General features: G+C 43.9%; 1 protein-coding gene across 6 annotated transcripts in view; it reads left to right on the top strand.

The window, feature by feature from the left end:
• tkfc (triokinase/FMN cyclase) overlaps positions 1 to 21517 on the top strand; it is a 148244-nt gene that overhangs the window by 112960 nt on the left and 13767 nt on the right. For all 6 annotated transcript variants that reach the window (XM_078548952.1, XM_078548951.1, XM_078548953.1 and 3 more), the window contains 4 exons: positions 5379 to 5495; positions 9995 to 10114; positions 14215 to 14352; positions 19209 to 19315. In XM_078548952.1, the coding sequence (XP_078405078.1) occupies positions 5379 to 5495; positions 9995 to 10114; positions 14215 to 14352; positions 19209 to 19315 (482 nt within the window). The remainder of the gene's footprint in view (positions 1 to 5378; positions 5496 to 9994; positions 10115 to 14214; positions 14353 to 19208; positions 19316 to 21517) is intronic.

Below are 21517 nucleotides of genomic sequence, written 5' to 3'. Positions count from 1 at the left end.
ACTTAAAGTGTTAGGTTTGAGATGCGACTCTAAATTCAGGAATCATACCACCGGTTCTCGAGGTTTTACATTAAACTAAATGAAACATTTTATTAATTTACACAGGTTAAAATATATATACACGTGGCTACAAATTACTACGATCATGACTTTTAACAAGTTCCCAAACTAATCTCCATTAAGGCAACAGCAACTCATAGACTTAACCAGATACCAGGCAAAACATTTTCACCTTACAAATCCAAAATGAGGTTCCTTTCACTTTGGTACGTGGCACACATAATGGTAGGCTTACAGGCTTTGATCCAACATTGCCTCGGCCCTGCATACACAAAACTGCCGAAGGTATACCTAGCACTGCTCATTGAATGTAAATTCTCATTGTAGCACCAGCCTCTTCTAACAATAAAACCCCTTTCATAGTACCAATTTTATTAGTAATATAAACATATTGCTTGGTATCTGCTAGATAGATAGTTTTCACCCCATTTTTTGAATGCACGATTCAAAAAAAATGCAAATGCACTCTATCTCTCCCACATATCAAAACTAGTTCACATCAAAGCACCCAGACTAGCCGTCTTTAATCCAATTAAGACACACCCACAGACTAAACCTCTATTTTAAAAGAAAAATATTTTTCAGTAATATTATATACATTAATAGCTTTATGACAGACCTGAGAGTGACTGCCCTTGACATCAAGGCAGCATTTGACCGAGTGTGGCATCAAGGAGCCCTAGCAAAATTGGAGTCAATGGGAATAAGAGGGAAAACTCTTGGAGTCATACGTAGCACAAAGGAAGATGGTTGTGCTTGTTGGAAGTCAGTCATCTCAGCTCCAGGACATCACTGCAGGAATTCCTCAGGGTAGCGTCCTCGGCCCAACCATCTTCAGCTGCTTCATCGATGACCTTCCTTCCATTTTAAGGTCAGAAGTGGGAATGTTTGCTGATGATTGCACAATGCTCAGCACCATTTGTGACTCCTCAGACACTGAAGCAGCCCATGTCCAAATGCAGCAAGACCTGAATAACATCCAGGCTTGGGCTGACAAGTGGCAAGTAACATTCGCACCACACAAGTGCCAGGCAATGACCATCTCCAAGAGAGAATCCAACCATCGCCCCATGATTTTCAATGGCATTACCACCACTGAATCTCCCACCATCAACATTCTGAGGGTTACCATTGACAAGAAACTGAACTTGAGTAGCCATATAAATACTGTGGCTACAAGAGCAGGTCAGAGCCTAGGAATTGTGCGATGAGTAAAACACCACCTGACTCCCCAAAGCCTGTCCACCATCTACAAGGCACAAGTCAGGATTGTGATGGAAAACTCCCCACTTGCCTGGATGAGTGCAGCTCCCACAATGCTCAAGAAGCTTGACACCACCCAGGACAAAACAGCCCTCTTGATAGGCAGCACATCCACAAACATTCACTCCACCACCGATGCACAGTGGCAGCAGTGTGTACCATTTACAAGATGCACTGCAGGAATTCACGATGGCTCCTACAACAGCACCTTCCAAACCCACGACCACTACCATCTAGAAGAGCACGGGTAGCAGTTAGGTGGAAACACCACCACCTGGAAGTTCTCTTCCAAGTCACTCACCATCCTGACTTGGAAACATATCACCGTTCCTTCATTGTCGCTGGGTCAATATCCTGGAACTTCCTTCCTAACAGCACTATGGGTGTACCTACATGGACTGCAGCAGTTCAAGAAAGCAGCTCACTGCCGCCTTCTCAAAGGCAACTAGGGATGGGCAAAAATACTGGCCTAGCCAGTGAAGCCCACAACCCATGAATTAATTAAAAAAAATGTTCTGATCCATGTTGAAAATTTTAACAGTGTCTGTTTTGCTTTAAGAGCTGTCTGAATTTTCGTTCACTCGGAGACAAAGGGATTTCCTGTGCTTGCCAGTTTTGGCAGGCTCTGCCGCAATGGTGATCAGGCTCAGCTTGAGAAATTTTTTACAATGGCTGCCTGGATCAGCTGCCTGTAGACTTTCATATGTCAACATTTTAGTTTTTTTGACCCACGAATCCATTGAATTCCAGCTTCTGCTTGCTTCTTACCAAAGTGAACAGCAGCGATATTCTTGAAATATTTAATTAATACTTTCCCTTTTTTTCGGATGAGCCTGGACGCTACATGTTCAGTCTCCGATTCGGGTATTGGGTTTTAGAGATGGGTTTCTTTTAAACTGCACTTGAAAGATTTCTCCCGACTTGCTGCAGCTTAGAATTTAAAAAGATTTAGCTCACCCTTGCAAGTTCTGCCGACTCTGCAGCTGGACTAAGGAGATTCATTGAGTCTTCTCTTCTGCTACAATAAGGAATTTTGAATATCTGCCTTCAGCTTCCAAGCTTTTCTTTGGAGCTTTTTTTCTGGTGATTTTCCTTTGTGCTTCTACATCTGGAGCTTCTTTACAGGTCAGATTGCTTTGTTGAATTTTTCAGTCTTCCAGCATTTCAGTTTGTCTGTGCATTTTCGTGAGGTTTGGGTTTTTCTCCCTCTGCCTTCACCATGTTATGGGGTGTTGGTTACATCTTAGTAGGTGTGATGAAGTCTTCATAGTCTTAGGTTACCGAGACAAGTCTTTAGTAATTACTTGAACTATTTACAAATGTACAGTAAAGGGTACAAGCTAGGAGCTGTCTCCATGCTTAGGTCTGCACGCAGCTCTGCCCAATGCTACAATAATCCTGGGTGTGGGTCATGTGCTCTCTTACATCACTGTACTCAGTCCCACATTAGCCCTTATGCTACAACTTGGTGAGCAGGCAATATAGTGGGAGTGGAGCTCGATTTGGGGAAGTGCGAAGTTATCGATTTTGGGTTGGAGAAAGACAAAATGGAATATTTTTGTAAGAACTAGGAGCTGTGGAGGAACAAATAGATTTAGGTGTCAATATGCTAAATTCACAGTATCAAAAAGTAATCGAAAAAGCTCATGGAATGTTGGCCTTTATGTTGAGGATTGGCATTCAGAAGTGAGAAAGTGATTCTTCATTGGGCAGAACCTTGGTCACACCCCAGTGGGAATGCTATGTTCAGTTTATGGGAACTGTATCTCAGGAAATATGCAACCACAAGAGCTTGTATTTATACATAATGAAATGTCCCCAATGTCCTTCACAGGGGCATTCTGAAACAAAATTTGACACCAAGCCAAATAAAGGAGATATTAGGTCAGATGACCAAAAGCATAGTCAAAGAGGTTGGTTTTTAAGAAGCATTTTAAAGGAGAAAGGAGAGGAAGGGAGGCAGAGAGGTTTAGGGAGAAAATTTCAGAGCTTCAGGATTTTAAGGCAAGGCTGTCAGGATTGAGCAATTAAAATTAAAGTTGTTGAAAAAGCCAGAATTGGAGGAGCATGGGCATCTCAGAGAGCTGTAGGGCTGGAGGAGATTTCAGGGATGAGAATGAGGTTCAGAATTTTAAAATCGAGGCGTTGCTTAATCGGAAACCGATGTAAGTCAGCAAGCACAATTGCGATGGGTGAACCAGAGTTGGTGCAAGTTGGGACAGAGACAACAGAGTTTTGGATGACCCCAAGTTTGCAGAGAGTAGAACTTGGGAGGCTGAAATCGTCAAGTCTAAAAGTAACATGGCATGAAAGAGAGTTTAAGCAGCATGTTGGCCTTCAAGTTGGTATATGGTGGATTGACCAAAATGATAGAGGAGTTTAAAGGGTTAAATTACAGGAAACTTAATTTTTATTCCATTGACTTTAGAAGGTTCCGCAGAGATCTAAACGAGGTGTTTAAAATGATAAAAGGATTTGACGGGGTAGCTACAGAATAACTGTTTCCTCTGGTGGGGAACAACAGGGCATAATTAGAGCTCAGCCATTCAGAAATTTAATCAGTATCCATCATTTCATGCAAAAGAAAGTGAAAATCTGGACCTTTCTTCCCCTAAAAGTCTATGGATAATGCACCAATTGAAATTTTAAGGACTGAGATTGATTGATTTTTGTTAGGTCAGGGCTTCGAGGGATATGAGCCAAAGACAGGTAAATGGAGTTGAGCTACATATCAGCCATGATCTAGTTGAACGATGGAATAGGCTCGAGGGGCTGAATGGCCTCCCTGCTCCTATGTTATATAGGAGTTCATCATCAGTCAGCCTGTCAGTTCATACGGTTTGGGGCACGGAAGGACAACAGGAGAGACCTGTTGATGTTCTGTACTTTGTACACCAGAGATCACCAGGACAGGTATCAGGCAGTAACCTGGGATTTTCTTGCAATCAGATCTCCCATTTTTGTGAATGGGATAAGGAAGAGAGGAGACACACTACACAGTTGAATAACCAGTGGAAGGAACAAAATTCTATTCCTGTGCCTCAGGCTCAACCTAAATGATAATTTGAGGAAAAGGAAGCAAATCATAATGGTTATGCTACAACTGAAATTCTAGATTTTCTTTTTCAAAAGTTGCTATACAAAAGAGCCTCTGTCTAAATTAGCAAATTCAAACCATTTTTTGTACAACCACAGTTGTTGTGGTCATCAACCATGTGGCTAGGTATCACAAATTGCAAGTTAGGTGCAAGTGGTCTCTTCCTAAACAGTACTGTAACAAATAACGCAACCTGCAAATATTGTGGTTGTTTATGGGTTTGAGGCTAAGACCAGAATGCGACTTAATTAGGATACATTAGTGCATTGCTGAGGTTAGGAAATCAGCCAAGATATTAAAACAAAGCCTTCTCAAATTGAAAATTAGGGTGCAGGAGGTCTAGGTCCATGGTGGACTCCTCCTTCCTCTGTCCCTCTGTCTTTCTCATTTTCAAGCAACTGTCATGTTCTCTTTGAACTCCTTTGCTCCTGCATTTACACTTACTCTCACTCATGTTCTGTTACTTGCACTCCTGCATTTGTACACTTTTCAAAGATACTCTTGTGCACGTTTGGTCTATAATGTTCATGAATTCACTCACATTCCCTTTTCTCTTATGCTCTTTCTACATCGTAGTCCACTTTCCTTATTTCTACCTGGTCTGCTCTGCTTGTGCTAGATTCAAACCAAGTCCATAAAGTAGAAGAACATGTTCTAACCCATAATGGCATCCTGTCCCATGGAATGAAAGCCATAAAATTCCAGCCTATATTGATACAAATGCCAGGCTCATGGAGATGTAGCCCTTGCTTCCAATTCAGTTTTGTCCCATGCTCTTATTATAGCTTCTTTATGGATGTGAATGTGTGTTTTGTCATTCATTTTTAAAATGGCAGAAATGAAGTGTCAAATTGAAGCCATTTAATAATTGCATTATTTAAATGTTGTGTAGATTGAAATAACAGTTAATTTTGCTGCAGTAATAATGTAAATGACGTCTCCTGGGCATCTCTTTCAGAGAGTAAGGAGGTTGTTATTGAAAGGGCCTACATCGGTTCCTTAATGACGTCCTTGGAAATGGGAGGAACTTCTCTGACTCTGATGCATGTGGATAGTGAACAACTGAAACTCCTGGGTGAGTGCTTTTGGGAGAAGCTCTTCTTGACGTTTCTTCGCGAATTAAGCTTTTTGAGAGGTTATATTTTTCTTCCCATCAGTTGCAGGCCCACTGTTGGCTAGTCAGGCCTATCCATGACTGGCAGATTCTCTAACAGCAGGTGCAAGTGAAGTGTAGCTGATGTTGAGGGCACTTGGACCTATCTTTCCCCTTCATTCTGGCTCTTCGCTCAGTCGTAAAGGTGTCTGTAGCACTCCCTACGTGGCGTCTCCAGGCATCACAATCTTTGGCCTGTACTTCCCACTGGTGATGGTTGATGTGGCACACAGAGAGCAACTTCTTCAGGGAAACATCGTTGAAACACTTGCATGGGGCCCCTCTATTCCGTTTACCAGTGGTCAGTTCTCTGTACAAAACGATCTTGGGCAGTTGACTGCCATCCATCTGGGCAACATAACCCACCAAGTGCAGTTGGCTTTGCAGAAGGGTGGCCTCGATAATGGTGATGTTGGCTGTTTCCAGAGTATGCTGAATGCACAGTTTGTTTTTCAAAGCCTATTGTCCACTTCCTTGTCTATCGTGGCATCAAACGACACTCCCCAAATAGGTAAAGTGCTCGATGGCATTCAGCTCGGTTCCCTCGATAACAATGCTTGGTGGTCTATATTCTTCATGGGGTGCAAGCTGATGCAGGGCTTCAGTTTTCTTTAAACTGATTTTTAGTCCAAGAGTTGTGTAGCCTCAGAAAAACGTGTTGTAATACATTTCAGGCCTGACTGACTGTGGGCCAGGAGATTGCAGTTGTCAGTGAAAAGAAGTTCACGTATGAGTTTTTCTTGTGTTTTTGTGTGAGGTTGAAAAGACCTCCATCAGTCCGGAAGCATTCTTAAGCTCCCTTCTCAAGGTCTTCCATTGTCTGCTGCAGCATCATGCTGAAGAAAATGGCGAATAAAGTCAGGGCCAGCACACATTCCTGCTTCACCCTCCTGGAGGTTTGGAAGGGACTTGCAAGGTTGCTGTTGTGCTTGACTTGTCCGTGATGATCTTTGTGAAACTGTACTAATCACCATGACCAGGAACCTGGGTGGACACCCAAGTCTTTCAAGGGTTTTCCAAAGTCCATCTCTGCTCACAATGTCAAATGCCCTAGTGAGGTCTACAAAAGTGACGTACAGGCCTTTTTGCTCATGTCAATTTTCTTGTATTAGCCTGAGTACAAATGCCATCGCCAGAATTTTAAGTGAAGAAAATGGGCCTGCACCCAATCTGACGTCGTTTGAAATCACGTAAGAAGAGGTCGGCTGAGCGTCCTGACGTCATCGTGCAAGTGAGCGATATTATGGTTGGCAGGGGGGTGCACATGGGAGTTGGAAGTGCATCCGCCGACACTTAAAGGGCCAATTAAGGCCATTGATTTACCAATTGAGAGGAATTTTATATTGCCCGTGTGATTTTGCAGATGTCACATGGCAGGCAGCCAACAACGTTTCCCTTGAGTTCTCAACCAGGGACAGGATAAAAGGCCCCCGAAGCAAAGGCTCGGTATCTTTAGGTTAGAGTTTTTTGCTGTGAAATTTATGCGATTTAAGAAAATTCATTGTCATTTCTGGTGCATTCCATGCGTGGATAGCTATCTTTTGGAATACTTTTTCTTGCCATCTTTGTCTAAAGATTTCAGCAGAGTGCACCCTTAGATTCATGTGACAGTGCCTTGTGCATTTCTAATCATGGGGATTGTTGACTCAGCTGCTGGGACCTCCTCTGCGGAGGAACAGAGGGCCAGGAGAGAGAGGAGACCAAGTGACTGCAGGGCGCGTACCAGGGAGCAACTGTGAGAGGAGAGGCACAGGGGGTGCAGGGCCAGCAGGGAGTGCAAGGCAGAAGGGCCCACAGGAGGCACCACTACCCTGTAGCCAGAGTGTACAGGCAGTGCTCCAACTACCTCAACATGTCCGAGGTCAAGTGTCAAAGGAGGCTCTGCCTCTCTAGGGACATTGTCACCACCATATGCCAGATGATTGGGCCGGAGATCGCCTCCAACTGTGTGGGTGGTCACCCTATGCCAGTGCCTCTGAAGGTCATAGTGGCCCTCAATTTCTAAGCCACCAGTTCTTTCCAGTAGTCAGCGGGGGATCTGGGTGGGTGTGTCCCAACCTGCTGCCCACAGTTGTGTCAAGCTCATTACTGACGCTCTCTTTAGATGGGTGATGACATTCACACATTACTGGATGGATGAGATCAGCCAGGCTGAGAGAGCCAGAGGCTTCACGGCAATTGCAGGCTTCCTTCACATCCACGGTGCCATCGGCTGCACTCATGTTGCCATCAAGGCACCTGCAGGTGAGCCAGGAACCTTCGTGAACCGGAGCTGGGCCCACTCAATGAAGGCTCAGATCATCTGCGACCACGAGACACGGATCTTGCAAGTCTGTGCCTGTTACTCTGGCAGCTCACATGATGCTGACATCCTGTGAAACTCACAGGTGCCAAGGCTGATTGTTGCTCCTGCTTGTTGGAATGGATGGCTCCTGAAACGGTGGCTCATGACCCCACTCTGGCACCTAAGAACAGAGGTGGAGGAGAGGTGCAACAGGAGTCATACCTCCACAAGGGTAGTGGTAGAGAGGACCATTGGGCTGCTGAAGATGCAGTTCAGATGCCTGGACCAATCAGGGGAGCACTACTGTATCCTCCAGAGCGGATGTCGCTTATATTTGTTTCCTACTGTGCTCTCCACAATCTGGCTCTGGCAAGTGGGGGGAACCCACTGGAGGCTGAGGATCACGAGGCACCTCCAGATGTCGCAGAGGATGAATCTACTGATGGGTCTGATTAGGAGCCCGGGGAGGCACAGGGTGAGGACGTGAAGACAAAAGTCAGGAACCTTAAGAGATGCATGTACATCAGGGTGGCCTTGATAATACATACCTTTAACTAGGCTGCTGTGTCATCGATTCCAGCTCATGCTAAGGATGCTGCCTCCATACAAGATATTTGTGATGGGTAAACCCAAAATCTGAAATTCCAACTGCAGCCTATGTAATAACTTTCAAAGCCCTTGCCGCCACCTGCACCTATAAGAACCATCACACATACTCAGGCCAATACAACAAAATTAATGTTTATGTAATACTCAAAGAAACAAGTAACAAGCATAACGTTTTCTGGTGTTAATGATCACACCATCAAGAGAGTTTTAAAATATGAATGGAAATAATGTCACCCATGAGAAGCCCCTGTTGTGCTCAAGGTACCTTAATCTTAGGTTTGTGAGTGCTGCGTCTTGGTGCCCCCCCACCCCCCCACTTGCTGGCAGTGGCATTGAGGCAGCCTGCTGGCTCTGCTGTCGTGTCGCCCCTGTTGACCTTGGCGGTCGTCCTCTGGCCGGTGGAGCCTGAGCAGGCTCCACCTGGAACGGTGTGTCCAGCGCCAAGGCTGGGCACCCCTCAGTCATCATGGCCTCATCAGATGCGACGGTCACTGACAGAGGGGAAGAGCAGTTGCTGCCCTCCTCTGGAGAGAAGAGCCCTCAGAGATGACATTCAACTCGTCCGCCAGTGTGAGATTTGTTTGAACCCTGCTCACCATTGATGGACGAGAACCTAGCAGGGAGACTAGATGCCTCATCCATCCCTCACACTGGCAGTGACCTCCTGAGGTCATTGCCTGTCTGAGGGCTTGCAGGTCCTACTGCAACCCCAGGAACCCCGGGTTTTGTTCCTGGAGCTGCCTCTCCAGGAGAGTCGCCACTGTCTCAGGGGAGGAGGCTGTGTGCTTGGTGCTCAGGGTCAATGCATTGCTCACGCTAGGCATGGACACCTCAATGACAGAGATCATGGCACGCAGATCTCCCCGCACATCCCACTGGACATCCAACATCTGCCGTCTGATTGACCATTCCAGAGGCTCATCATCTCCCTCGGACTCAGCATGTTCCTGGTCTCCAGCAATCCTCCGACTGCCGACACCTAAGGTACTCTCTGCCTCTGCCAGCTCCTCATGCGAGTGTGCCATGCCCTTTCCACTGTGCACTACCAAAGAATTTCTCCCATTGTTCCTATTCTCTTGAAGGCACTAATTCATGCAATATGGTTTTGTATATGTTGGCACCTTGTGTGTCATTAATCCATTCAGCTGTGGGGAAGTACTATAACTGAGCCTATTCCTTCATCACCAGTTATCTCCATGTGTGCCAATTTCTGAAGGCAAATGGGCAGGAGGTTTGAGTTGTTTCTGGAGCACCTCCATGACACTGTGGCTGAGATCAACTAATGGCAGACACATAGACTGAGATACAGGATAATCTTGGCCTGTATGGTTTATGACCACATGGAGTGCATTCATCAAACAGTTGCAGAGGAAGAGGGAAGTCACTTTTTTGGGGACTAGTTTTAAGTTACTTGGTTGCCTTACAAATTTATAGTATTGATAGATAATGATGAGAGATGCATCATTCCAGTGTGCCTGTTCAGATATGCTTTTCTGAGACAAGATTCTGGCCGTTATTTTTCTTACAGACTCACGCAGTTCAGCTCCTGGCTGGCCTAATGCAGGAAAACATCGCCTGGCACGGAAATGCAAAACTCTAAATGCCCCTTCCTTGGAACCTGAGAACACAGGTACACCTCCTGAGTCAGGTAAAGGCTGTTCACATTGTTTATGTGGTCTGTGAAAGTGTCCCTGTAGAGAGAAACATAATTGCACCATAAGGAATGTAGTGTAGATGATGAGAGAAATTCCGAAGAAGTAGATAGCAAAGGAGATAGTGTTCAGAATAAGAGCAAGAGTGAATGGAATCAATAAGTGAACAAATGACTAAAGGAAAGAGGGAGGAAGGAAGAGTGATGGAGTCAATGAGGGAGAAAGAGAAATGCAAAATTTGTGAGAAGCAAGCAAAACGATGGGCAGGATTTTTACCTCGTTGGGCGGGCGCGGCGGGCATTCCCAGGAGCTGCTGCAAAACCAGCTGCCGCTCGCGATCTGGCCCCAACCTTGATTTCATACTGGCTGGCCAATTAATGGCCAGTCAGCGTGAATCGCCGCTGCAACACTCAGCGCTCTTGGGTGGGGGGGGAGAGGAGGAGTGCGAGCACGGAAGTCAGCGCATGCACACGGGTGTGCCCACAGAAAGCTCCCTGAAGGCACAGAGGCTGCATCAGGGAGCTGAAGATTTTCAACATTAAAAATAGACAATTGAAAAATAAGGAAAACATGTCCTCTCATGTGACTCTGTCACATGAGCAGGGACATATTAAAAATGAGTTTCAAAAGCCTTTTTTAAAATCACTGGTCGAAACCTTGTCCCGCCCGTGGATGAGTTTTCGCAAAAAATGCAAAAGTTGCTTGGCCTATTCGCCTGCCTACCAACCGAAATGTTGGACAAGCAGAGAAAAATGTCATTTAATTAATTATTTAAGGGCCTTAATAGGCCTCTTAATTGTTGGCGGGTGCGCTGCCACCTCATGTGCGCCTGCTGAGCGGAATATCACGAGAGTGCACGATGACGTCAGGACACTCTCCCGATATCATTGCGCACTATTTTTCTCACATTTGGGTCGGGCACGCGCCTGCCTAATGAAGGAAAATTCCTGCCCTATGATGGTGTTGCACTAAATGTTCCATTCAAGTTCTGTACCACTTGAATATTGTGTTGCTTATAGCGTAAAATAATGAACATTTTTGAGATATCATCAATGTACTCAATCTTTTGTAATAGTATTTTGGTACGTTAGAATTGTGTTTTCTCCGTAATAATGTAAAAACATCTAAATTAGGATGTAATTTGCCCTTCATTGTTTTATGGAATTACTGATCCATTGCAATAGTCTGTGGATTTTTATTTTGGAAGTATCTACTTGGCTTAGTGGTAGCACTGTCACCTCTGAGTCAGAAGGTGTGGATTTGATCATATATTCTTTGCTAATACTTAAGTCATTACTGAGGTGCTACATTGTTGACCTTATGTTTTATGTTAAATCAAAGCCCATCTCCGAGTTTAGCGGGTGTAAATGGTGCAAAAAAGGCTAGGGAGTTCCTTTAGTACCCTGTTCAATATTCCACCCATGACTAACATTAGTAAAACAGATTATTCAGTTATTAAGCTTATTTTCTGTTTATGGGATCTTGCTGTGCACAAATTAGTTGCCATTTTTGTCTTGAAAAGAACAGTGACTGCATGTTCCTGAGGATTTGAAATAGCACTGTATATATGTAATTTCCTACTTTTGTTTATCTCTCCAAACAGCTGCTCTACTGGTGACTCTGTTTCTCCTTTGTGAAGAACCTTCAGGCAGACTTTTTGTTTAAAGATGCTACACAGAAATTGTAGAATAATGGGTCTTGCCATGACAATAATCAGTTATGGCAAGGCAATAGCAACAAGTGTTTCAGCAAATACAACTTTTGTAACAGGCTTTAATATTTTATTTACAAAAAGCAGGAAACCGATCAATTTTCAGGGCTATCTGTATGCATCAGGTATTTAACTAAAATAATCAGATTGAAAAGGCTAGTATTACATTCCCTGCTCATAAGCATTATCAAAGTTCTGCAGATTTCATCTGTGTGTTAGATGACATGATCAGCGTTACTGTTTTATTATTTTTTGTGTTAGTGTGGGTGCTTTGATCATCTACTCAACTCATTTCTATTAAAATATAAATGTTTTCTTGTTTAAATTCTTGTTCATGGAAAATTATTGGAAACACACCAGTGTAGTTAGGATTCATTTTATTCACACGTTCCATTAATTTCTCCTAATCAAAGCTTCCTTCAAAACACAGGAGGGAACTATTCGAGTTTCTGTAATGAACACAGCAGGAAACATCTTAGTGTAGAGGAGACTTCGAGCTAACACAGCAGCACAGGTGCTGCATCAGTTGTGATGATGCTGGACACATTGCATCAGAAGTAGGAAGAACAGGAGAGCAAGGGCTAGGTAATTTCAAGGGCAGTAAGAAATGGACAATTAGGACTCTCTACTACCCAATGTAGCAAGAGTAATGTGGGCAAAACCGCAGTGAAGAATAGTATACACAGAGACTGCTCCACATTAGCAACACAGCTAATGAAGTGTGTATTCTAATTCGTCCAGTCAAAAAGCAACATCCGGGCAACACTAATGGCACAAATGAAAGTGCTCACCATACTAAACCACTGTGCCACTGTAAATATACCATTGCTAGATTCAGTCAGTGTTCACCACTGGACCACAGAGGTAACAGATTCTCTATTTAAACATGGATCTGTGTATCTAATTTCAACTTCAGTTTGAGACAGAGCCAGTGTTCTGAGGCAAGTGGCATTCCTGGCTACAGGGCACCATTGATTGAACTCATATAAATAATCATGTACATATGGATAGGATCATAAGAATGTAAGAAACAGAAGCAGGAGTTGACCATGTTCCACTATTCAACATGATCATGGATAATCTCCTGCCTTTTTTCGACTTTCCTGCCTGGTCCCCATATCCCTTGATTCCCCGAGAAATCAAAGATGTGCCTACCTCAGCCTTAAATATCATTCACTCTCTCCACTACCAGCGCACAGTGACAGTAGTGTGCACCATGTATAAGATGCACTGCAACAATGCACAAAATCTCCTTTAACAGAACCTTACAAACATGTAACCCCTCAAAGACAACAGCTGCATGGGAATACCATGATCTGCAAGTTCCCCTCCAAGCCACACACCATCCTGACTTGGAACTATATTGCTGACCCTTCACTGTTGTTGAATGAAAAACCTGGATCTCCCTTTCTAACAGCAATGTGAATATATCATGACATGCACTGCAGAAGCTCAAAGAAGCAGCTAATCACCACCTTTCAAGGGTAATTAAGCATGAGCAACAAATGCTGCCTTGCCAGAGACACTCATGTCCCATGAAAGAATAGAAAAAAAAAACCTACCCAACCACCTTCAACAATTGTGCACATGTAACCCCTGGTCTCTCTGTTCCTGCATCCACTTTAGAATTGTTTTATATATTTTATTTTATATTGCCATTCCTCGTTCTTCCTAGCAAAATGTACCACTTCACACTTCTCTGCATTAAGTTTCCTCTGCCACTTGTCCGCCCATTCCACCAGCCTACCTATGTCCTCTTAAAGCCTAACACTATCCTCCTCAGTTCACAATACTTCCAAGTTTTGTGCTATCTGCAAATTTTAAAATTGTGCCCTGCACATTATGTCTAATATGCATACAAAAAAGTGGTGGTCCTAGAACTGACTCCTGGGGAATTGCACTGTACACCTTCTTCCAATCGGAAAAGCAAGCATTCACCACTACCCTGTTTCCTGTCACTCAGCCAACTTTTTGCCCATGCTGCCTCTGTCCCCTTTACTCCATGTGCTTCAACTTTGCCAGCACTTTACAAGCATCTTTTGGAAGTCCATATACAGGGTATCCCACATCAACCACTTTACCCTCATTAATCATCTCTGTTACCTCAGCAAAAAACTCAGTCAAGTTAGTTAAATATGATTTGCCTTTAACAAATCCATGCTGTCTTTCACTAATTAATCCACACTTATCCAAATGGCTATTAATTTTGCTTCATATTCTCATCTGCAAAAGATTTCCCACCACAAGGTTAAACTGACTGGCCTGTAGTTGGTGGGTTTAACCTTACACTTCTTTTGAACAAGGGTGTAGCATTGTACATATCGAAAGTTGCAACGAATAAGGTTTGAAATCCATGCCTTACATTTAATTTCAACTGCTTCACAGGTCCTTTCGTGGATAAGGCACGTTCAGTCTTAGACATGATCTCCACCACTCTGCTTCAGATGGAAGAAGAACTGAATGAACTGGATAGGGAAGCAGGAGATGGTGACTGTGGTGTTACACATGCAAGGGCAGCACAGGGTCAGTTACTGAAAGAATGCAATTCTGAGAATTTGAAAATAATTGTTGGTAAAATGTTGGCAGTACCAATGGATGATTTAGGGATGTGGGACTGAAATGTCAACAATGTGTACCTTCAACTAAATTTAAATCATGCCAACTCACTGACTCAGTTCCTTCCTCAGAGAGATATCTGTACAGTGACGAATGACTCTGAGTAACTGATTCAGAAAGATCTCTGTATGGTAATGTCTTTCAGTTCCTCCCTTTGGTACAATAAGGAAACTTCTGCACCCATGCTTTTTTTCCATTGAGTGATTGAATTGATTTAGCAACATTGTAGAGCAGGTAAGCTGACTGTAATTTCTGGAAGAGGGCTCCCAGCTGCTCTCAGTGAGTTTCCCAGGTGTCACTGTACACTAGGAAGATGTCTAGGTACATTATACAGTTGGATAAGCCTGCCACTATCTGGTTCATAAGCCTTTGAAAGGTGGCTGAGGCATTCCCGAGTTCAAATGGCATGACTCGACACTGGTATAACCCATCCGGAATCACAAAGGTGGAGATTTCCTTTGTGCGGGCAGTCAAGGGAACCTGTCAATATCCCTTGAGTAAATCTACCTCTGTAATGTAGGCTGCATTATCTACCTGACCTATGCAGTCTTTCAGGTGGGGAATTGGCTAGGAGTCGGCTCTGGTCACTGTATTAACCTTGCGGTAGTCAATGCAGAGCCTTGAGGAGCTGCAAGGCTTGGGCACGAGCACAATGGGGGACCTCCATCTACTGCTGCTGGGCTCTGTTAGTCGGTGCTACAGCATGTAGTTAATCTCCTCCGGAACCTGGGCCAGCTTTTCTGGACCTAGACAGTAGGGATGTTGCCATATGGGAGGGGCCTCTCCCTAATCCATATCATGTACAGCCGAAGTGGTTCAGCGTGGCTCACCTCTACAGATGTTTTTAAATGCAATGAGCAACCTTGTCTGATGATCTCACTTTTCTGCACTTAGATGGGTGAATATGGTGTCCAGCTTCGCTAGAATTTCTGTGTTTGCTAGCTGGATAGTAAGAGGTTCAGTGTGGGCCTCACCCACATCTCCCTCCAATTCACCCACATTGTTCCTCTCGCCCTCCAGGTCTGTTGTTATTGGACAGACTGTTTACCTGCTTCTCCCCTTCTCGCTGTTGCTGACATGACGCAGCCTTTGCGTTTTCCTGTGGTCTGGGTTGTCAATTAGATAGTTAATGTTCCATAGCTTCTTTGCTATTCTGTATGGGCCACTGAAACAGGCTTTTAGGGGTTCACCCAGTATTGGTAGGAGCACTAGTATGTTGTCTCCTGGCTGCAAGGTTTGTTTAATTGCCTGTATTTTCGTAGCTGTTTGGGAGATTTTTCAGTGTTGTTGAACCATATCACAGGCTCTTGTGAGTCACTCGTGGAACACAGGTACGTAGTCTAAAATGGATATTTCCAACTTCTGTTCTAAAAATCTCTCCTTGATTAGTTTCCGAAGACCTCTCACTTGGTGTCCGTAAACCAATTCAAGTGGAGTAAAACAGGTGAACTCATTGGGTGAGTCTCTGTAGCAAACAGAAGAAAACCTAGTCTTTTATCGCAGTCATGAGGGTACTCACGGCAGGATGCCCTGATCATTGTTTTTAGGCTCAGATTGACAAAACTGAAACGGAGACACAGGCAATCCCTGAATGTTACTACATTAAAAGTTGTGTGCTGATGAGGAAGTGGAGGCCCCCTCACAGACCTGCAAACGAGGAATGGAAAGTGATTCATCAGGTAGTGGTGCCGCCGAGGCACTGTGGGTAAATAATAAGACTAGCAATTGAAACCCCCTGCGTTCTAGTGCCCCCTGCGGCTGCAGGTGATATGCCTAAGCCTTCAGCTGGGTCACACCCAGGTTACCAATGACTTCCTGGAATATTTGGGACATGAAATTTGAGCCCTGATCCAACTGGATCTCGGTGGACAGTCCGAACTGGGTAGAGGAATGTGTTAATTCTCCCACTACTGTTTTGGCAGATAGGGTTCTCAGGGGAATGGCCTCTGGAAGTGGGTAGCCACATCTATGATGGTAAGGAAATACTGGTTTTGTTTTGCGCAGGGGTCCCAACCACACCTTGCTGAATGGTTCCCCAAAAGCCAGCATGGGAATCATAGGTGCAGGTTTTTTGCAGGCTAGGGTTTTCCCACAGCCTGGCAGGTGTGGCAGGATCTGAAAAACCTTACTACATCCTCGTGGAGGTGTGGCCAGTGAAAATGCTGGCTAATGTGAGATTGAGTTTTCCGTATACCAACATGCCCAGCCATTGGGATTTCAATTGCTAGTCTTATTATTTTCCCACGGTACCTCAGCGGCACCACTACCTGATGGATCACTTTCCATTCCTCGTTTGCAGGTCTGTGAGGGAGCCTCCACTTCCTCATCAGCACATAACTTTTAATGCAGTAACATTCAGGGATTGCCTGTGTCTCCGCTTCAGTTTGGGCAATCTGAGCTAAGCTACAACCAAGGAAGACCCATTTTTAACCTCCTTAGGGTCCTCTAGGCTACCCAAAAAAGATCTCAGATAACCTGACAGTAGGGTCATCTGTCTACAAGTTCCAATTCAGCTGCCTGTGATGGAGTTTGGCCATAGACCAGGTTACCACACAGCTAAGTAAAATGCCAAGCACTTTCTCCTGTAGCTGTTCTGTCTCCCTTACCTCAGTCAGCTTCTCTGAGACTACTGGGGATGCTATCACTTTTGATCCCGCCAGGTCATTGCTGAGGAGCAGGTCGACCCCATCCACGGGCAAACTGGGGACAACTCCCATGGTTATAGGCCCTGACAAAAGGTTGCACTCCAGGTGCACTCGGTATAAGGGGATGGGTAGTTACCTGCCTTCAACATCCTTTAACAGCACCTTGCCACTTATTCCACAATCTAGTGGAAAGGTCATGCCTTTTCCCAACAGTAGATTTCGGTTGGCACCTGTATCCCTCAATATCACTGTAAGATTACCTACCTGGGAAAATGTAGCCACTCTTCCGTCTGATACAAAATCCTGTAACCCTCAGGGATTTTAAAAAATCTGCACTCTCAATAGTGTGTCTACAGGGATTTGCTGCCAATGTCAGAGCCATAGCCTGGTCTGCTATGCTCTCTGTCTGACTTCCATTTTCTGTGCAAAGTTTGTGTGCCCCAACAAATCCCAAAGGTTATTCCTGTAACTTTAGCAGCCAGCAAGGAGGTATCCTGCCTTGTGGCAGTTTAGACACACAGACTTCTTGGCCTCACTCCTCTTCTCAGCACAATCCTTCCTGTCTTGAGGAGGGCCCCCTTTGTTTTCAGGTGTCCCTTCTCTCCCACGGGTGCTCAGTTTCCTATCACTCTCCCACCTTCTATCCTTCTCAGTTGGTTGAGGTGGCTAGGGAAAGGTTTCCTTTGTGATGAGGTTTTGTGGACCAGCTCATAATCGTCAGCCAGTGTTGCTGCCTGTCTGGTCCCTGTCATTCTCTATTTCTCTATGTGAATTATTTTCTCTATGTGAGTTCTTATTGGGAGTTGTATGGAGGTTTGGAACTCCTCGAGGAGAATTATTTCACAAAGGTGTTTGGCAGTGGCCTCAATTTTAAACGTCTGTATGCATGGTTCAAAAGTGAGCTGTTTAAACTGTTCAAATTCCAGGTATGTCTGGTCAGGCCATTTGCTGAGGTTACAGAATTTTTGACAGTACACCTCTGGCACCAATTGGTATGCACTTAAAATAGCCCTTTTTGCTTTCTCATAGCTTGTTGCACTTTCCTCAGGCAAGAGGGAGTAAATATCGTGAGCTTTTCCTGTCAGCTTACTCTATAACAGCAGGGACCAGTGTTGGGCTGGCCACTTTAACTGCTGTGCTAACCCTTCGAAAGAGATAAAGAAGGCATCCACCTTCTTTATTGTGAGCAATGAGGAGCCAAACAAATCAGGTTTTCTTGAGTTGAAGGTAGAGCAAATTCGTTAACCCCCTAAACCCAAGAAAAATAATAAAAGCACGACGTTTAGCATTTAGCCACACGCAAAAGACACACACACAAACACACACAGACACACACACCAGAAATAAGAGTTAGAGTCCAATAAAAAAAGGTATAAGAATATACAGTTAAGTGTCCTATGATTGTCCTTCAGGCGTAGATTTTAAACATTGTGGCTGATTTAGGTTAGCTGGTTTCTTGGATGTGGTCAGGTGTAGAAGATGTTGCAATTAATACGAGAACTCGGTTTGCTGGTAGATTTCTGATAGAGCTGGCTTCTCGAACTGGATGGCACACTTGTTCCAAAAGAAAGGGAGGGAAAGAGAGCAGCCCTCAGCTTGTTTCCTCTGCTGAAGACTTTCTTGACACAGCCTGTGTTACTTGCAGTCTGTCTCTCGTTGCTGGCAGCCTTGCCTTGAAATGCTTCTCCCATTGCGTATTTCCAAGAGGTTTTGGGTGTGCCTCTGATCGCCATTGTTTGAACATCCAGTACTTTGCAATTTTAATGTCTCTTCCATAGACAGTTAAGAGTTTTGATGCTAGATTTAGGAAATGTCTCTCTCTTACTCCCCTGAGGGTAATTTGTTGGTTTTTCACGTCCACCTTGGAATGTGACCTTGCATTTTTGAGCCATTTTCCCTGTCTCATTTCAAATTGCAAAATTTCCAGTCAGTTGAAAGTTGAAAAATCATATTTTCAAAAATGAAGGTACATAGCCTCATAACAAAATAATCTATGTCAGTGAATGCTAAATTGACGATGTTGAGTATATCTAATCTACCATATATCTTTTACAATAAGGAGTTGGGGTCTTGTTTGTAAAACCTCCTGATATCTGAGAATCTTTCTTTTTCATTCAGCCTTTAAGAACTTGTTGACATCTGATGCAGTTCCTGGCAACGGTCACCAGCTCCTTTTGTGTCTAGGCAGGTTGACACGAGACCATATGGGTGGGGCATCAGGAGCAGTAAGTCTAAATGATGATTCTATTTCTAACCAACATGTAGAGCGAAACTGTAGCAAAGAATAACCCGATAGTTGGGCTAAAAGAACCACAATAGACATTAATTTTATTTGTTTGTACACAATCAGTAAATCAGGTAACTCAGCCAAGCTTTTGGTAGCTTAAGGCATGTAATGCTGAAAAGTGTATTCAGTTCACCTGTTTATTCTCAACTGTATATACACGATATGACACTCTTCTTGCTCCTGAAACCTAATTGTGCTGAAATGCAGATGTATTATGTCATTATCATCATATTTTCCCCTACTACAACATATTTCTTCTGCGGAACTCAAAATTGGACTGTATGGCCTCCCTTAGAGCTCCTTTCCTCTTACAATCATTTAGCTTCTAAAAGTTAACTTTGTACAAGCTAACCGCTACTCACTCATTTACTTAATTCCTTGCTTTTCAGTTTTGAGCTTTGGTTTATTAGTTTGGCTCAATTGGTATTATTGCCTCTGAGTCAAAGTGATCAAATCCCACTTCAAGATTTCAGCACATTATTTACACTGGCACTCAGCACAGTTCTGAGGTAAATGCTGCATTGACAAAGACTTTTGTTATTTATTTCTTCTCAGCATATATGTGACAATAACAAGGATACATTTATTGTCTATCCATAGTCTTTAGGAAGGTGCTGTTGAACTTTTTTTGCTTGAATCACTACAGTCTTTGTGCTGATGGTACTCCCTTGATTTTGGAAGGTCGAGGATATTGACCTAGTGACAGCGAAGGAACAGAGGTAAATGTCTAAGTTAGTTTAAAATGTGAATCACATGGCAAATTGGAGGTGATGGTATTCCCATGAATTTGCAGCCTTTGTACTTCTTAATGATGAAGTGGTTGTGAGGTGCCCAGTTAGATTTGTTTCTGGAGGATTGGACTTGCATCAATGATGTCCAGTACTGTCAAGTAGATCGCAGTATCAAAGCAGCAATGAAGCCATCAGACAAGATGTTAAATCAAGGCCCTGAGTGCCTGTTTAGATTGATGTGAAAGATGTTGTGGCACTATTTCAAGATCAGAGAGTTCACCCAAACATATACTAGTGTTCTTTCTCTGTCACTCGATTAAAATCCTGGAATTTTTTACCTAACCAGCAGCATAAGGATTATAGTGATTCAAAGAAAAGGACCAACAGCACATTCCTAAAGACTATCTGGGCAATAAATGTGTCCTGGCCAGCGTCCTTCCCCCTCAACCCTCACCATTGGAACAACTTGACTAGACATTTTTCTCACTGCTGTTTGTAAGTCCTACTGTTGCACCTGCCTACATAACTGCACTTTGAGGCGGTGGCATAGTGGCTTGGCACTGGACTGGTATTCCAGAAACCCAGGGTAATGCTCTGGGGACCCAGGTTTGAATCCCGCCACGGCAGATGGCGAAATTTGAATTCAATAAAAATCTGGAATTAAAAGTCTGATGATGACCATGAAACCATTGTCGATCGTTATAAAAACCCACCTGGTTCACTAATGTCCTTTAGGGAAGGAAATCTGTCATCCTTACCTGGTCTGGCGTACATGTGACTCCAGACCCACAGCAATGTGGTTGACTCTTAACTGCCCTCTGAACAAGGGCAATTAGGGATGGGCAATAAATGCTGGCCTCACCAACTACACCCACATCCCATGAATGAATTTTTTAAAAAGTGCATTGGGATGTTTCTGAGCTATATAAACACAAATGATATTTCTTGGTCTCCTACTCTATAGCTTCAGACCCTTCATTTTAATTCTTCAAAAATCCAGAACTTTGAAACATAGGTAACCGAGAACCGTGGTGTCAACAATATCAGTGATTGAAAAGTGGCACAGTGAGACATAGCAATGTGAGATCATACTGTGCTAGGATATGAAAACAAACAATATCAAAGATAAACTGGAATTTTGCAGAGACAGCAGACGTGAAGACACATCAGGGCCAAAAGAAAGGGGCAGCTCCACCTCAACGGGCAACAGGACCCAGGGCTGCATTTTCCCAGTGGCAGCCTATTAAGTGGCTGCCACCATGGTTGCCCTCCTATTGATGGTGTACTTGTCCCAGCTTTGAGAAAGAGATCAAGAGCAGCCCAAGCTGAACTGCACTTTTTACCTCTCAGAGGATATGTTTTTGGAATGATACAGACATGAATGGGAATTGGCACTACCAGCAGAGATC

This window comes from Cetorhinus maximus, chromosome 9 (genome assembly GCF_964194155.1).
Source record: "Cetorhinus maximus chromosome 9, sCetMax3.hap1.1, whole genome shotgun sequence".
NCBI classification, from domain to species: Eukaryota; Metazoa; Chordata; class Chondrichthyes; order Lamniformes; family Cetorhinidae; genus Cetorhinus; species Cetorhinus maximus.
The sequence above is the reverse complement of the archived record's forward strand: the minus strand, read 5'-3'. Positions and strand labels throughout refer to the sequence as shown.